This window comes from Microchirus variegatus (genome assembly GCF_963457635.1).
Source record: "Microchirus variegatus genome assembly, chromosome: 6".
Classification (NCBI taxonomy): Eukaryota; Metazoa; Chordata; class Actinopteri; order Pleuronectiformes; family Soleidae; genus Microchirus; species Microchirus variegatus.
In genome coordinates this window covers 10,474,053-10,492,279 of record NC_139807.1, presented here as the reverse complement: position 1 = coordinate 10,492,279, position 18,227 = coordinate 10,474,053, and the positions used below count along the sequence as shown (strand labels likewise).

Sequence of the window (18,227 nt, the reverse complement as noted above, 5' to 3'; positions counted from 1 at the left end):
ATGAAGGTCAAGCTCACCCCCCCCCCCCCCCCAACTGGGATGGACATTTTACATTTAAACCATCGTGACAAACTCCAGACAAGTGACCCACAGACTCCCTTGTGCACCCTCGAACTCCATGGGTTCAACGGTGTCGGCCTCCAACTAGCATTAGCGATGGTGCTTACTTGCCATCCAGACAGGAAGTCTCAAAAGATTCAGTGGTTCAGTGACCTTTCTCTCCCAAAACACGGCGATTTCGACCATGGCATTTGCAAGTTCAATAATTTTTGTCCACAAACCACAGGGACATTGTTGTATTAGGGAAATTGATGTTTTTTTACCAGGGAGAGAGGGGAAAAAAAGTCTTGTCAATTGTGTAAAAACAGATTAAAGACATCTGGCACATTTTTATTTTTGTGGGAAAAAAAATCCCCTCTCCGGTCATTCCTCTGACATCCATATCTAATGTTGCCAAACTTGAAGGATTGTTGTTTGGTTATTATGACATGGGATGGAATGAAGTACAGTGCATGCGAGGACGATAAACAGGAACCAAAATCATAACTCGCTCGATTCAAGATATAACCGGGATCAAAATGTGGTGCAATGTCTTTGTGTGTCTAAACTTTGTACATTTCAGGAGGTTCCAAAGGCAACAACTGTGTCCACTCAGTGTACGCAGTCGTGAAAAAAAAAAAGGGCAGCGAAAAAATATACAAATGGGAGCAAATAATGTACATCAGAGATAATCACACAGATAAAACAATATATAACTGGGGCATAAGGCAGTAATAAGCCACTGTGGCTCTGATGTGTTGTAACCGACCACTGTACCTGTCTGTTTTTTAGTTCACAAAGTAACTAATATGCAGAAAGCTATCAATTAAATCATGTTTTTATGTTGTGTAACGTGTTCTGTCCTTAAGGATTCTAACCTGGTTCGTTATGCGAGAGTGCTATTATGGAACATTGACATTACATAGCCATTTGTCATCCATTTATAATCTCCTGACTTGCCTTTTTTTGTGGGGGAAGAAGAAAACAGTGACTCCTTGTTCATGTTACAGGAACAATGTCGTGCATGACACTGCATAACAGCTGTGTAATGTGCTTTTTTTTCCAGTATGTTGCATGATATAGGTTATTTGTATATGTAAGTGGCCGGCCAAGGTTCCTGGAAAATGGCTGGTCAGCTTTCAGGGCTATTACTTTGATTTCGGTCAGTGCTATGAGATTCTGTGTTATTCAAGTAACACAATGTAGGTATTTGCTCTTGGGGGTGCAATCGAGGAGCAATATTGTCTGTTACAACTGCCGTAACACATATTTTTGTTGACAAGCTAACAATATATGAAGCTTCTAATGTGAAAACAACCATAGGGGACTGTGACATATGCCATAAAGTTTAATTTGGTGGCACTGAATCATGATGAGGACCCCAAACCCTGAAGTTTCATCCTCCTCACTGTTGGACTCTGGAGTAAAATATAGAGTGTGCTGCGTGCCTCTCCATGCATGGTTGTTACCATGGTTGTGTATAGAGGCTGGGTAAGAGGCTGCCCAGCATGTTTACGTTTAAGCTGGTGGAGAGAGGTGCTGTTGGTCTGCTACAGGCTTCTTCCTCCATCCTGTCAGACTTCCTACACGTCCTGGAAGTGGTTGACTAATCACAGCAGACCGTCTGTCTGTCTGTCTGTCTGGCCAGACAGAGCATGACTCTGTTGTTTCGTGATCACTTGAACATGTAAAGCTTTTCAAGTGGTGACCTAGATTAAATATATAATAATGTGCATCATGTGTTGGCTACAAAGCCACGGTGACATGGTGAATATTTGCTGATGTAAAGATAACACACGTCTGCATGAAAAGCAGTCAGACCAAATTATTTCCCTGCATTTCAACCAAACCACACTGGGTCAGTGTGTGTGTATTCCAGCTTTTTTTTTTTTTCATCTGAAGCAGATGTTCCCTTTTCGTTGCATAACACCAGTAATCTAACACAAGATCTCCTCATGGCTACCTAGTTTATCTCCAATCGAAAGTGTTCTTTTTTTAAAAACTGTACCTAACGAAAACATGATGTGGGATCACTGTGACACTCTGACTCACTGATTCTACGTGTGCTTTGGCCTTTTTAGAAGCTGAAAGACGGGTGCAAGTCTTTACTCATTAACCAATAAATGAATGAATGAGTGAACATTCCCCACACATAGGTTAGTGAGCTTTTAACCAGGAGTGAGATTAATGTTTGATTAATGAGAATTGGGTCGGGAACACCTGCAGCACTGAAATGGATGACATATTTAGTGCTTTATTCACATACTGTGTGTATATATATGTAAATATATATGTATATATGTGTATATGTGTGTATATATGCGTATATGTGTGTATATATGTGTATATGTGTGTATATATGCGTATATGTGTGTATATATGCGTATATGTGTGTATATATGTGTATATGTGTGTGTATATGTGTGTATATATACATATACGTGTGTATATATGCATATATGTGTATATGTATGTGTGTATATATGCATATGTGCATATGTGTATATATGCATATGTGTATATGTGCATATATATATATATATGTATATATGTATATATGTATATATGTATATATCCATATGTTATACATGCATATATGTTACAATAATGACAATAAACAATATATATGACTACAATGGGGCATAATCTTAACAGTGGCACAGAAAGCAAATCTTCTTGTTCAGGGTTAAATGAGGGGAACAAATAATAAAAAGCATGAGCAGGAAGCATAATGTTGGCAAAGACACAACTATGTCTGCAGAAGTATTCTCCTGATTTGGCTTCAGTTGTGGGCATCAGATTTATGGTGAATTTGTTTCCACTGGAAAGATCGCTTGAATTGAAACCACTCTCTTATTACTATGGTGTCTTAAATACTCGTATTAGCCTTCAGTGAAAATGTAAGTGGTAAACTTTTTGTGAGTCATTGGCTTCACCGCTCTGCTGCCGGATGGATTTTCCGCTGTGTTTGTCACTGCGTTAGCCATTAGAACAAGTATGATTAGGCGGCAAGGTTAGCCGCCGCAGCCTCTTTTCATTGACATGCACAAGGTGTTCAGGTATGTGGATGGGAAGCTTAAAGACCGAGTCTAATTATCTTGTGCATAAGAGCCAATAAACACCTGTCCCTCTCCTGTTTGCTACATTAAACAGATGTACTTAGGTCAATAAAACGTGCATCGGATCCTTCCTCCCGCTAATTAAATGCGGGCTGCATTTCAGAGACGCAGTATTGATCAGGAACACAGGTTTCACATTGTATCGGCTGTTTTGACACAAACCAGCGGCAGAGGAGACCACGGTTTAATGTGTAAAAAAAAAAAAAAAAAAAGTCATGGGAAAAGACGCTGTGTTTACTTCAGTGCTTTGTGATCTGTGATGGTGGTTCTAAAGCTCCAGCTGAGTTTCTCACTTCTCAATGAGAGACTGATGTGAATCTGGTCTGTGCTCCAGGAACGCCAGAACATATCCAATTACACACAAGCTGTACTGACTGGCTGCCAATCTGTCTGAAGGGAAACGCTGCGAGGACAAACTGTTTCGGTTTATTTTTTTCCTCTGCTAGATTCCAACCCACTAGCAACTAGCAGCTCCTTCACTGTCATTAGTGGTCATCCTGTTTTTGAATTTGGAACAAAATACTGTGTACCTACTACAACATTCAACTTATCATATCCATAGTGTCAGTCAGGAAAAATGATATTCTTCTTCTAAGTCTCAGGATCCAGTGAACTAAACAGACTTTATCTTTGTCTGTAGCGGAGCCTTGTAGTTCTCTGCAGCTTTGTGCGGAATCATACGAATCACATGCTCGTCATACTGACCTTGTGAAGTTAAACAAGGCTCACAGACTGAATCAACATGCATTCAGAGGTGTCGTGGAGTTGTTCAGACCTTTAGGAATGCGAGGTTGCTTCCATGGACTCACTTTGTGTGTGTGTTTTTTTAAGAGAGAGATTTCACATTGCAAAAGCAGTAGAAAATAAAATTACCATGGGTGTCGGTGCAAATGTCTCAGCCCTGACTGTATTTCCACTGAACAGATTTCTCCATTGGATACAATTTCCTTCTGAGCACGAACCATTTTCATGTGCTTGACATCTGTGGTTCTCTCCTGTAACTACAGTGTAATAATATTATTTAAATAGCCAGCAGAAGTGTCCACAAATAAACTCATTCTTGAATGAATTGTAGATCTTTTTTTGTAGTTAAATTCTTGACATACTCAGGGTTTTCACGTCTATTTTGTTTTTCTTTAGCGTCTCAGAAGAGTGTCTATAGGTGTCACATTTTAGTATCTCCTGATCCAAGTGTGTTTTTGTGTCTGCATGGAATGAACAAAAAGACAAGAGTATCGGCGTACTTGTGATGTAAACATAAGGTTTATTGCAAATGTGCAGTTGTATCCAAAGATCCACAGTGAACGACCATTTCAAGGATACTGTACAGCAACAACACCGTTATCTTTACAAAACACATAGAAAGTTCAGCACTCGCCACAAACAAAACTTCTCCCTGTGAAGTTCCACACGTGGTCCTGGTTTACTCGGGCCTCCGTTGTTACCGAACAGAAACAAAACAAGTCTTTGGTAGCAAGAAAACAACAAAGTTCAACGTGGACTCGTGCTCCTCTCTCTCACTGGGGACAGGCAACGATTGTGATTGCCTATTTTTCAAGTTGGCTTTGGGAGCAACAGACTGAACGGATACTAGACAACGACATGACTAAAAGTCAGGAGTGCATCTGCAGCGAGTAATGCAAGGGTCTGCATTCTCGCCATCTCCGCTACATTTACCTCAAAATGTTGTCATACATTGTAGTTTTCCTTTACTGCAAACACGGCGGCCATATATGCCTGGCCCCCCAAATAAAACTAACAACCAATCTCCTATTTGTTACAGTGGTTTTTGCTTAGAATCATAAACAAAAACTGAAGCTATAGCAGGATTAATTTCCCCCATAAGCAATGAGCCCCAACTGCAGACATAGCATGATTACATTTTCTGACTCATTACAGCATACAGATCAGTCTACTGCAGTGTGCACCAGCTCAAATAGGCTATATTGCATAAACCTCCACCTTACTTGCCTTAGCGTATTCGGATGATTATTTTTTTGTTAGGCATAAACAAATGCATTTGAACGCATGAGTAATACATTGTAGGTACACATAACGGTTCCTCGCTATGTGGATGAAAAATCTGGCTGGTAGGGATTGAAACGTGTGTCTGGAGACCAGATGAATCTGCATAATGGGGCTCTTTTCGTTGAGACTTTGGGGACCACCTCAGATGGCTCTCCTCTGGTGGAGCCAGTGAGCAGACTTCCCTCTGCTCTCCAAGTTAGCACCTGCAGGGCCAGCCCAATCAACACCTCCTCACCCTTCTCTCTCGTGCAAAGGGTGTTTTGTTGGAAGGTTTTTTTTTGTTTGCTAGGCAGGGAATTCCCCCCCTCTGTCTCAAAGCAAGCGCTCGTCGGTGACTCGTCTCTCTATTCTTAGCGCTTTTGTCAACAAAAGAGAGACTACGACACAGGGTTGGACGGAATCATAGGACAGGCCTGACACCGCACCGGTCAAAGCATCTTAAGTTCTGTTTTGTGCTTCATCAGTGACATCAGTTCTTTAGTGTCCCGTCGATCAATTACAGCCCTGACTCTTCACCTTCGATATTACGAAGGGATCTCAGAGGCGAATTTGTAACACTTTCATTTGAATGGAGGTCCATTACTGTAAGGAGACAGTGGCTCTGCCCGCCCCAAGGCAGAGCCACTTACACAGCAGAGCCACTGCTGTAGTTGCAGGTCTGCTGATACAGCTGCTGCTGGTGGTGGTCCAGGGTCACCTGGCTGATCTGATTATCCAGGGGCAGCAGCGCATCCGCCGGGATGCGAGACTGAAACTTCTCCATCTGTTCTGGACTCGCCAGGTTCTTCAGCAGGCAGTTCTCCCTCTCGAGCTGGTTGTTCTTCTCCGCCAGCTCTTTGATCTGCTCTTTGAGGATCTCCACCTCCTCACGCACGGCGTACATCAAGTGGTTTTTGACCAGATCCTGTCATAAAAACATAGAAGGAGAGATGAATTAGTTGAAATATCTGCAGACTGGCGTGGCTAAATCTGCTTGGCTGCGCAGCTGATGCATGTGATAATGACTCAACGGTGAGGTTTACCGGGAAAGTTATCTGTGGGACGATTGCTTCAGTCATACTGTCCCCATTTCGGGTTGTAAAATGGTCATATACTATTGTCAAAGGTTGCATAGAGTACAGTACACAATACAACTTTATATCCAAGACCTAGGCTGCAGTATTTATTGGTTTGACATCTTGCCATTTAACTTGTCCCTCTCCTTGGTGACATGAATAAAGCATGCAGGGATCTGTGCAGCCTTTACATAACTGTGCGGTGCATTCAAAGCGACCTTAAGCTGTGTGGGAGGCAGTTGATGTTTTGGGAAGGTCAGTGTTTAACAACTGGTTTATAAATGCTCCTACACAAAATGAGTGAAACGTCTAGTGGATTAAAAAGGTCACAGGATGGACAGCAGTGGAATAAAATGTGAATTCACTAGCACTGACGCTATATTCATAGTTATTACACACCCTAAACTAATAATTACAGCTTAGCTAACTGTGTGTTGTGGATCTCGTGATTGTGTGTGTGTGTGTGTGTGTGTGTGTGTGTGTGTGTGTGTGTGTGTGTGTGTGTGTGTTAGCTCAGCTTACCATCGCCTGTTCAATCTTGTTATCAATGGCCACAACGCTAGCACCAGAGGCACTGCGGGAGAAGAAGGAAGAAAAGAGCCGTAAATAAGCAGTCGTTAACCACAACAAAGTAAACATACAGTGTCTACACAAATATAAAAACATTATAACATCGAAACATATGGCGGTGCAGCTCTATAAGAGTGAAACAGAAAGCTAGCATAACTGAAAGGGAAACTTTTTTTTATCTTAGTTGTGACCCACTTTATTTATTTATTTTTTGTTTTCTGTGTGAAATAGCATATAAAATGCAATAAGCATAATAATAATTATTATGCTTGCACAGACTGGTGCTGCGTTGTTGTTTTTTTCTGTTTGTTTTTGTTTTAAGTCCGAATAACCGGTAGCATAGCAACTCAACACGACGCACTGACGTTAACTTTTAAGGCCTGGCGGTGAACTCTTACTCTTACTGACGCCGCATTTCTATTTACCTGTTGTCAAGTTTGACCGACACAACGTCTCCTCCGACTAGCGAGGAGAAAAACGAGATGGAGAAGTTGTGCAGCTGGTAAACGGCCACCTCCATTGGCGTTTTAGCGAACATCTCCGTGCTCATGTTGAGTACCACACTCGTCTGGATTATACTTCTCGCCACGTTTGCGGCTGGTTTGGGGTCTCCCGACTGACTGAAGAGAAAAATCCGGGTTGTGTTTCGTCGGGTGGTCGCGATGCACTAACTCACGGAGAGCAGTGCAGTGTCGGGTGTTTTTGAGCTTCGCTGGTTTGTACGAGCGACTGTCTGAGGGTATTTTTACCACAGGCTGCTATTTGAAAGGCTGCCTCCGTGACGTCATATGACGCGTGCATATATTATGCAAACGAGATGGCCGCTGGCGGGTCAGGCTTCATGGTGCCTTCGCGTGCCGTCAGAAAACTACTAATAATTTACGGAATTGAACATTTTAATAAACTCACAGTACGTTTTTTTAGAGGGTGAAATAATATAATTCATCGAGTTTTCACAAAGCTGCTGTTTAATAAAATAAAATAAAATAAACATTCCACCACTGTTCTACAAATGAGGTTGTATTTTTCCCCTCTGTATTGATGTCTGTGCGGGAAGATAAGCATGTAACACATTAAGCCATAAAGCCTAATGCAGTGCAGAGTTCAGCCAGCAACGACGCGTACGTTACGTGGTCAGTGCAGTTAGGTTCAATACCGCTTCAATAATAATAATAATTACACAATAACAACCACATAATCGCTGTGTTATTAGTTGCGTTCAGATACCATCTATTACATGCAAACCTACTTGTAATCTGTATCACGTCCTGACAATGCTCCAATGTAATTAAACGTAGAATAAAAATGCAGAAACAGTATTGTGCTTGGTGCAAAATACATTAGTTATTCCTCTTCATCGAAATTATGTGTCTTTATTCTGCATTGGAATGCAAGGTGGAGCTCTCAACTATTACACATTTAAATATCAGTAAAGTAGTAATGACTATATCAACAGTTATGCACTTTATATTTTGGTAAACAACAGTGAAGCTGAAAACAACGAGGGGCACTTGAATGCAGCACCGCATCTGCCCCGCTGCTGAACTTTTCCTCTCAGTTTCTGCATGAAGCCCACAGACCTTTTACACGTCCTCAAAAACAGAGCATCATATCAACTGTCATAACACTTCTAACCAGACCATGTGTCTGTGTACAGATGACACAAATACATGCTGCTGACACTAACTCGATATGCATGATCAAATTGTACAAAGTCACTGATCTAATCTGGTGCATTACTAAGTTAAAATGTGCAATAGATTTTAATTCAACTTTGAGATTCTACAGCATGATTTCAAGGATGGTAAATCAACTCGACTGTTTACTCTCATACATGTGAGAATAACATTGTGTTCCCATCCTTGTGTTGTTTGTAACATTGGTTCATATTGTGCCGAGACAGCAAAGGTAATTTTCCACCTTCTCTCTCCCTGTAAAATTCCTTTCACTTTACATCTGAACTCTATCGGTCTCTAGTGGTGAAAGACTAAAAATGCAACGGCTCGCTGGACACTGTTCAACCTTGTTCCTGAACATGTTTACCAAGGAAGTTTTCCTAAACCTTTTCCTGGCTCTATAATTTCCGGCTCTGGGTTGTTTTTCTGCTTAGAAAATGTGTGGAAAATTCGCCAAGGACACTCAGAGACAATTATTAATGACTTTTCTTGGGGTTTTTTTTTTGCTCACTCTGATTTGCAAACAGCTGCAGATGTTTAATCGTCCACGTGAATTGTTTAGTTGTGAAAGTCTACCTTCGTTTAAGAGGGAGTCTGTCATAACCTCTCGCACTTGAAACCGTCTTTTTCAACGTGCATGTTGCCACATGCGACGCCAATTCGCTCATACCTCATGCAAAATGTAATAAACACATTGCGGTTCCAAGTCGACCACAGACACGGAGGAGAACATACCTGTTCTGTTTTTTTGTTCTAATTCTTTTCCCTCTCTAAAGCATTTTTACAAAACCGAAAGGCTGACAGTGGCTGTGATTGAGCAACAGTCTTTGTTTGCACTGAGGTGTCCTTGCAGGTTTTTTTATAGCTTTAGTACAAATGCACATTGTGTTTCCTTTTGTCATACAACTATTTATTATAATACTGATGTTAGAGCAATTGTATTTTAATTGGAGAGTCTGTGCTGTGCCGATTATTGAAAGGAATGACCCAAGGCCGTCACTGATTGCCGTGCAGGGCCTTAGTTCCTTGGTGCCTGGATAAGGTATGTCATGTTTTTTCTTTGGAAAAAATAGCAGCATTCAAAGTGGCATTGCTGACTCCTGGTAGGCCTAACAAGGAGAAGCAGAAGGCAGATTGAGTGGGAATTTGGGCCCGTAGTGCCTGTCGTCTCAGATACCGCGCTGTGACAGTGCAGCTGCCAGGTTTAATATCAGGCCCTGTTCTGGTGATGAGGTGCTGAGTTACTTTGCCCTGCTGTGATAGTCCCATTCAGGAGGGGGGCAAGACACGGTGATTACCTGTGGCTGAGCTGAGACACACTGAAACCACAGACAGTGGGGGAGCTTCTCTACACTGACACAAACATAAGCCACAAGCATTAAGATGATGACAGTGTTAAGTAGGCGGCACATAACCTTTCCAACTTTGTCCGATTTACTCGGTTTCGTCCGCCGTGTTTACGGACACTAGAGTTTGAAGTGCATTTACAGTCTGTTGTTCCATGTCTGTGGAACACCGAGTGCCCAACCATGTGTTGCCAAGTTTGGTGAGTCACGCTTAAGCTAGGCAATGGACCGCAGTTTGCATCAGATGTCCATTACATAAGAGCCAACCGCGTTATATAATGCTGTGATTCATTTGCACCAAAAACCTGGCTTGGGAGACTGCGGCGGAGACATGCCGGCAGCCTCCCTGGTTTTGTTATGATCAGCACTATGGGCTTTTGACTCACCAGATTTAGAATGTAAACAGTGCAGCCCGATGAGAAGCAGAATCCAAATGAATGAAAACGGCTCAATGATTCTTTGGCGTTTGTGTCCCGACTGCAGGTTCACAACTATAGGAATGCGTGGCATGTGTGAGAGTGTGGCTCAAGAACACATAAGTACTGAAGCCGTCAGTGTGGGCAACACGACTGGTTCCAACCAATTAGTACAGAACACTCAACAAACACCAAGACAGCCGGAGGTTATTTTTATACACAGATATATTAGTGCATCATTAGTGCAAATTAAGAAAGTGACTTTCACCTACCAGGTTTACACATGGAGCGATGCACAAATAACAGACAACAGATTGCAATATGATCTACACCACACTCCATTTGAGTGGAACTACAGGCTTTCATGACAAATGCCTGCACCAGCAGGTCTTAATCACGCTGTCCGTTCCTGAATTCTCTTTAATGTGTGCCCTCCGCTGCCCCAACTTACCGCCGATCTGGTCTTTTGAACAGACTTGGTGAGTAAGGGGGTGCGTAGATCAGAGCTCTCTCTGGGTAGCTGAAGTGCTGGTAGCGACAGCAGTATCTGTGGGAAGGCTCGGCCAAGCGGAGGGCGCATAGCGTTCTAGGAGAAGGTGGCCGAGGCCCAACAGAGGCAACTTCAGTGAGACGTGACTGAGACCGTCCCATTTCTGCGTCCAAATGAAGAGGCAGGAGAGCCTTGGACTGTTTGTTCAATGTTCCGCTGTTCTCGGTGCACAAAGAATCGATTGAGCAATGGCGACACCTCTGGATGTGCAGTCATAACTGTGAGTGCCATGCTCAGACTGGCACTTGTATGAGGTGCCTCCAGTTCACTCGAGCACAGTGGCTCCAGAGTCACAATGAACATCACAGTTTCCTGAAAAGACTCATCTCTACACTGACTGACACGGCAAAAATATTTCGAACATTAACTAATGGGAAACATCATCATGTGCCATAAATCAGTATGGGCCATTGTTCCCACGATGTAAATCAAACTTGTCTGGCAGCAGACTCTCCGAGACGCTGAACACAGCCCAAACAAGATCAAGATCACATTAATCTCTCACTAATATCATCACCTAGGACAGTTTCAGAGGTCTTCATTTTAGAGATTATCGTTACAGAACAACTCACAATTCATGACGTTAATTACACAAAGATGTTAGCTCGGTGGTTTCTTGTGTAACACACCGACTTAAATGTGGTGATTCACAAGCTCTTAAAACACTTTTTAGGCTCTGAGTGAATGGGTTTGTCAGTTTAAACTGAGCTTATTTTTCATTATGGGTGTAATTTACGCATTAACATTTTTTGGAGACATAATGCCGCAGGTAAACGTGTAACAGCAAAAAAAAAAAAAAAGCCACTCTTATAGTGATTTATTACATGTCGCGTTGCGTCTCACACTCATGTCACATGCATTTCATTCATTCATTCAGCTGGCAACAAGACGAGGGATTTGATATTTGATACGGTTTTACATGACAGACAGTGGCGTGAAGCCTGTTTCTGCATGTTGCCTTTAGGTTGTCATATCAATCTGACTTCATGAGACAAAAATGTTGTAAATGATTATGAAGTTTATGGCACGAGTTCAGAATACACAGTAAGTGTATACACTTAGTAATAAGGGTTCCAAAAGGGTCCTTTTGCAAGGGCTGAGGTTCTACCTGGAACCATTTGCTTCTGGAAAACCCTTTTCCGAAAGAAGGGTTTTTTTCAAGGGTTCTCGGTAACATTAATGGTTCCAGTAAGAACCATTTTGATCCAGAGAACCCTTTAAAACCCCTTTTCCTGAATAAAGGGTTTTTAAATGGTTCTTGGTGGAACCCTCCAAAAGAGTTCCAGGTAGAACAAAAAGGGTTCTCCTATGAGGACAACATCAACAGAGGTTGGCAGATGTAACTAACTCAGGTAGATTGTGAAAAAAAGCAAAGAAAAACTATAAAAAATAGCCGTAGATCTCTCATTACATACCAGGACATGCAGTTTCGCAATGTTTGCCCCCAGCAAAGGGTAAAATAAGAAGTATTTCTGATTGTGCTGTAACGTAATACTCTCTGTATTTGTTGTTTGAACATTCTGTTTTTATGTTATTATATTTCCAGCAAAATTGCAAAAAAAAAAAAAAAAAAGCATGTATTATTATTATTATTATTATCATTAGTTTATTATTACTATAACTTACATAATTGCAGAGATGTCGTAACTCCTGAAAATGACGGTAAAATCAGGTTTAAAGTCTCGAGTTACATTATGTAATGAAGTTAGCGTAACTAAGTCTGCTGCTTTACGTTCGTTACCCACACAGAAGTAGGAAACAAAGAGACGCTTCTTCTCCGGGTTTTTTTTACCCCCGATAGTTCACTGTTGCAAAACCTGAAGACACCACAGGCTGCGTCCACGAGGGAATTAACGCATTATTGTCTTGCTATGGAACATCGGCCTGGATGACATGCTTGCCTTTGATCGACATTACCAGGAAGACAAGAAAGGAGCTTGTTCTCACTTTCGTTGAGTCAGTGTATTCCACGAAACGCACTTTAAAGTTAACAGTAGCCTTCATTGGAGTACAATAGGATGAGCAGCACTGAAGTAAATGGTGCTGTGTGGTCTTTACTGCAGCATCTGGCAACAGCTTGTGATGCACTAGAAGTCAGGCATCATAACGGCTTATGAGGCCATTCAATATATTTAGGTTTACCTTGTGTTCTAATAGAGCAAATGTCCTGGCTAAAATTTACTGTGAAAATACTGAAACGGATCCGAGTCCCCGGAGGAGTTTGTTGAGGGAGCATCTCACTCCTCACAACCCCACACACACCCGGCAAAGAGAATCAACATCATGTGCTATTCCACAGCCCACAGGACTCCCCTTTGTGTTTGAGTGCAAACATATGTACACAACAGAAGAGACGACACACTTACACTAGATTAAACTCTCAGTTAGATGATCATACTGGTGATGATACAGGAGGCGCAAGGGTTTTTGGCTGAGCAGCAGTGATATTTTATTTATGGGCCAACTTACCCATGAAAATGTTTGAGAGAGTTGATTCTGTTCTGGTGTAGTTAGGGTTAGGGTTAGGGTTAGGGTTACACACAAAACAAACAACAAAGGAAATACAAAGAGTATTCTTATATTAAATCTACTTGTATCAGAAAAGGTATTCCAGCATATAGTGAGTAATGGCTAAGAATGGCTGCTACTCATCATGGCACCCGTGATATATTAGCCTGTTGCATGGATCATGTCCCAGAACAAAAGGTTAGAGAGGTCAGTGCCATCTGTCCGGCTATAAGTCTGCAATACATCTCAGCTGTCTTGAGTTGGTGCAGTTGCGTGTCAGACATCATGCTGACATTGGTACATGCTGCACCCCCGGAAACTCCATCACAAGACCGTCCTGATGCTGAGAAATTGTAATCTACAGTAGTGTGCAGTGATTTGCTCTAAAGGGAAGCGTGCGTGTTCTCCCACACTATCAGCTCAGACTGTGTGTCCACTTGTTGCATTACTTAAAAATAGTTTGAAAGCGTAGGTTTATCGGCAGCAAAGAATGGTTCTTCACTTCTGCGCTGCGAGTAAAGCAAATGGATCGGCTAAATAACAAATTGGTGACGGATGACAAAAAGTATTTTCATGAAAAACAATAATGTAAGTGGTTTTGTTTGTTGTGGAAAACAAAAAGAATCAACCAATGAATTCAAATTAGACAAGGATGATTAAACTCTTGTCCCGACCTGTCATTTTCCGTCTTCACTATAGCATCCCCGACTCTACTTTTTGTGTCATTTTTCAATCTTTCCATCGTCCCTCTTTTCTCATCTTTTTTCCCACTCATGTATTTGGCTGACCTTGCAGCTGCGTGACCCAAGCGATCATCAACTGGGACAACACCGGAGGGGGAGCTGGACCCTCGATGAGCCGTTCCCCCCGGCGTGTGTGTTTGTGTCTTTGCATGTGTTTTTCTTCTCCGTGTGTAAAAACGGCGATGCGTTGCGGTTCGGGCCACACACGTGCACACGAAGCACGCGCTTGCTCTACCCTGGCCTCGTCAGCACAGTTTGGATCTGACTGGATGATAGGCGCCCTGCTATCTGTCGCCGCGAGTGTCATCCCCACGCTGAAATGTTCCCACAGACTCCAGCAGGGCTTCTCTGCTGAGCATTAAAGCGAATCTTTTGTCACCTGCTAGATAACAATTGAGCAATGACTATTTTCCCATGGAGGATGCGCGATAAGTCATTGGCGGTCATCGCTGTAGGAAAGTGCAATAACAAGTTAAATCTATAATATAATATAAAAATAATATAATTGTTTGATATGTCATCAGAATGGTTACGTATTAGAGAGCGACAAAACCTGCATTTCTACTCGGTTGCTCACATTAGCCCCGAGGACGTTCCGCTAATCTCTTCAGCCAAATGAATCACACGATTCTTCTCAGACAAGACCACAGGAATGATTCACATCATAATTCATCCATTCACTGTCATCCTTCAGCACAAACTGGGGATCCGTAAATATAAACAATGATCATTTAATTAGAACTATCATTCGATCAGTTGAGTGGTAGTAAATCACAAAAATCCAGACAGATATTAAGGATTAGTATTTATATTGCGTTTTATCGTTCTGTAATCAAAATGTAAATGTACCGATTATACATATATATAAGTATTTTATACATTGTATGTTCATCCCCACACACACACACAGGCTATTTATGTCGAAGAGCTCAAAGGAGGAATTGGAGAATGAATAAAAGCAGGACATGGAGGACCTCTTCATATGAATGAACTCTCCGGTTCCCTCCAGGGAGCTTCATCCCTGTTGTGTTTGAAGTTGATGCAGCGCTATTGAAAAGCGCGATTGATTGCTACAGAACGCACCATCAGAGCGCTCGGCCTTTTGAGCTACGCTGTGTTCATATGTAAATAATCGCATAAATTTAGTTGAGCCGTACAGTTGCATTTTAAACTATTTATATGCAACTTTCACTTTCTCTCCAAAGGGGGAGCAATGATTTAGCTCAGAGTGCAGCTGTGAAGTGGTGTGCAACGGGGGGGGAACTCATGTATATTCAGCAGCTCATATAACTCTGCTTTCTAAACAACATCGCGCATTAAAACTATTCAAGTCTGGAAAAAGCACAGGGGGGCAATAGGTCTTTGTAGTCTCACAGAGGTGCCTTGTGGATCATGTGCAAACAGAGAACATAGTGTACACAATGTTTCCTCAGCCTTTCAGCCTGGAGAGGATCCCCTACCTACGGCCGGGACAGAGGAGGTGGACAGGGCCAGATGCGTGGGCCCTGTTCTGTTCAACGGATGCTTTAAACGGAAACATGTTGTGGTTTTAATAAAGAAAAAAACACTAACGAGAATGAGCAATTAAAGGAGCCACATCTCTGAAAAAAAAATACACGAAAATGTACATCCAGATGCAGGCCACCCGCATGAAAACTGTAAAACAAAAAACGTTCAAGCTGTAAATATGCACGTTACATCATCTGCGCTGCTGCTACCGTCTGTAAAATTAATGAAAACATTAGCGTTAATCGCGACGCACTTTAAAGGGAATAAAGTTAAAGCAGTAATTGCGGGCCTCGCTGATGATTGATGTCTATTGTTAAACTGCCTCGGCCCAACATTTAATGACGTTATATTAAATGAATTGACATTTATCTTAATCATAAACAATCATAACGTTTTTATTACATTCTGATATTAAACGTGTTCATAGGTACGAAGTATGATGGACAGCAGCATGTACTGCTTACATGTGAGTAGTACTGTATGTAACAGTAGATCTGTCCCTGCACGGATAGCTTAGATACTGTAAATATACAAGCTATTGACAGGTCTAAAATTATATATATATATATACACATATATATATATATATAGTTCCCTGCACACAACCGCAGAGGTTATTTAGTCTCTAGTGACATAACATAACATTTTGCCTACTCATGCCGCAGTAGGTTTAGATATAAACCTTATTCATTGAGCAAAGTAAATAAACGCAAAAAAAGATAACAGTTGTAGAAGACGCGAGCATTGAGGTCAAGGAGGTAGCAGCCTATTATTGTAGTCATTAGTCATATCTGCATATCTTGTTTGCCGATATAAGAAAATACATTTTGTGCATGTCTCATATATTTACTTGGTTTTTCCCTGCATCTGAAGGTGGAATCTAAACTGTTGGAAACACACAGTAATATATTGAATAACTGCCAGATACTGAAAGTTGAAGTTATCTTGTAGAAAGGAGCAGAAGCACTAACTTATTGAACATTTTTGTTGACAATGCTACAGCCATAAAAAAATCAAAATAGATCCAGGCGGCCTGAATATAATTACGGCCATAAGAGGGTTAATGATTGATATCAGCCCAGCAGGATTTATAGTGTAAGGCACACGCACTTTTCCAGGATGTAACTCAGGCGGGGGAAGGATCTGTATCAAAAGCTGCTGTGTGATCCAAATAAACTAAGAACACAGAGATTTCCAGCACTGGGAGTTTACAGGAACCCCAGCCTATCCTGCCTTCAAAAAGCCAAAAAAAAAAAAAAAAAAAGCCCTTTTGACAAAATGCAAGTCTTAAAAGCTGACCTTACCTTATTTAGTCACAATACAACTTTATCTTGCATAAACAATAACAAAATCATAACCCTCCACAACAACAGTAACAAATAACTTGGATGTCATTTTTCTCAGTAATTTTTTTCAGGCTACTTAAGCTGTGAGTGTTACCGTGACAAAACAAATGAAGAGTGCTTGTCTTTTCATAATGGGATCCCTCTTGAGAACACCTCAACAGCTCATTGAGCGCGGTGCCTTGTAGTGAATGCAAATGTCGGGAAACTAACACTCGTAACACTGTTGTGCTGTAGTTGCAGAAAAATATCACACCGTGACTACCTTGCACCTTACAAAACCAGAGGGTTTAAGGTCGGGACAAGGTTTCAGGGAATGTTTTACATGTGAGCAAAATATTAGGTCTAACAGCAAATTTGCATGATTGATTTTCAAAAATGAAACATTCAAATGTGAGGATTCCACCCGCAAATTGTTGTCTCTCAGCAGCAGAGACCAGGTCCGAGCTCTTTTTTTCAAGAAACAAAACAGGAAATACTTCCATTTCAAGTGAACTTGAACTCGGGGGGGGTTGGTCAGAGTACACAAGACGGACTTTTTTCGAGATGCTGATTTTCCTGGTCGCAAAGCTGCACAGAAGAGAGAGTAAACACAATCTGCCAGCACAGTCATTGTATAAAGGCCAGAGTAAACAATGCCAGTGCTGCTTCCAGCGTGTACCCAGAGGTCCAAAGTTCACCGAGGGAAACCGCAGAACGCTGTCGCGTCTGGTTCCGCAGCCGGCGTGCGCCGCACAGGTAGTTACAGTGAGACGGTGTGTGCATTCAAGCATGGATACCGCACTGACATTCACAACAACTTGTGCATGCAAAAATGTGAAGGAGCGTCACGTCGACACACGTAGACACACACATTCAGAAATGGATATGCTTATGAACACGACGTTGAGGTCGCCGACATGTGCAGAAAGGCTCGAATCCACACGCGAATGCATACAAGTGAGCACGCACAGGTACACACATTGTTTTTGTTTCTGTCTGGAAGTGTGGAATTACAGTGTTTGGCAGGGGGACGTCTCGCATTCTTACAGCACAGACTTTACACCTTTGTTCTTTTCCAAATACACTTTGGATATTTAAGCATTAACACCGTGACAAGTGTTATGACCCTGGGTCATAATGTATTTGAGTTTGCCTGTTCTGCTGTTATTTCTGTTCTGCTGTTGTTCCTCCCTGCCTGAGGGTGGTGCTACTACCCTGGGTGTCTCTTTTCTTAGGTGCAGGTACTGACTGCTGATTGGAGGAGGAAGATTGGGAGCAGTATAAAATGGCGGCCGCTTGAACTGTTCTCCCTCTTCTCTTGGCCCTACTCCCAACAGCACCAT

General features: G+C 41.9%; 1 protein-coding gene across 1 annotated transcript; it reads right to left on the bottom strand.

Moving 5' to 3' along the window:
- Positions 1 to 4,414: 4,414 nt before the first annotated feature.
- LOC310928605 (TSC22 domain family protein 3-like) lies at positions 4,415 to 7,528 on the bottom strand. Its single transcript, XM_083891219.1, has 3 exons — positions 7,237 to 7,528; positions 6,764 to 6,815; positions 4,415 to 6,090 (listed from the first exon to the last, which is right to left on the bottom strand). Exons 1-3 carry the CDS (start codon positions 7,359 to 7,361, stop codon positions 5,812 to 5,814), a joined length of 456 nt encoding a protein of 151 aa, XP_083747345.1. The 5' UTR covers positions 7,362 to 7,528; the 3' UTR covers positions 4,415 to 5,811.
- Between the last annotated feature and the right edge of the window lie 10,699 nt (positions 7,529 to 18,227).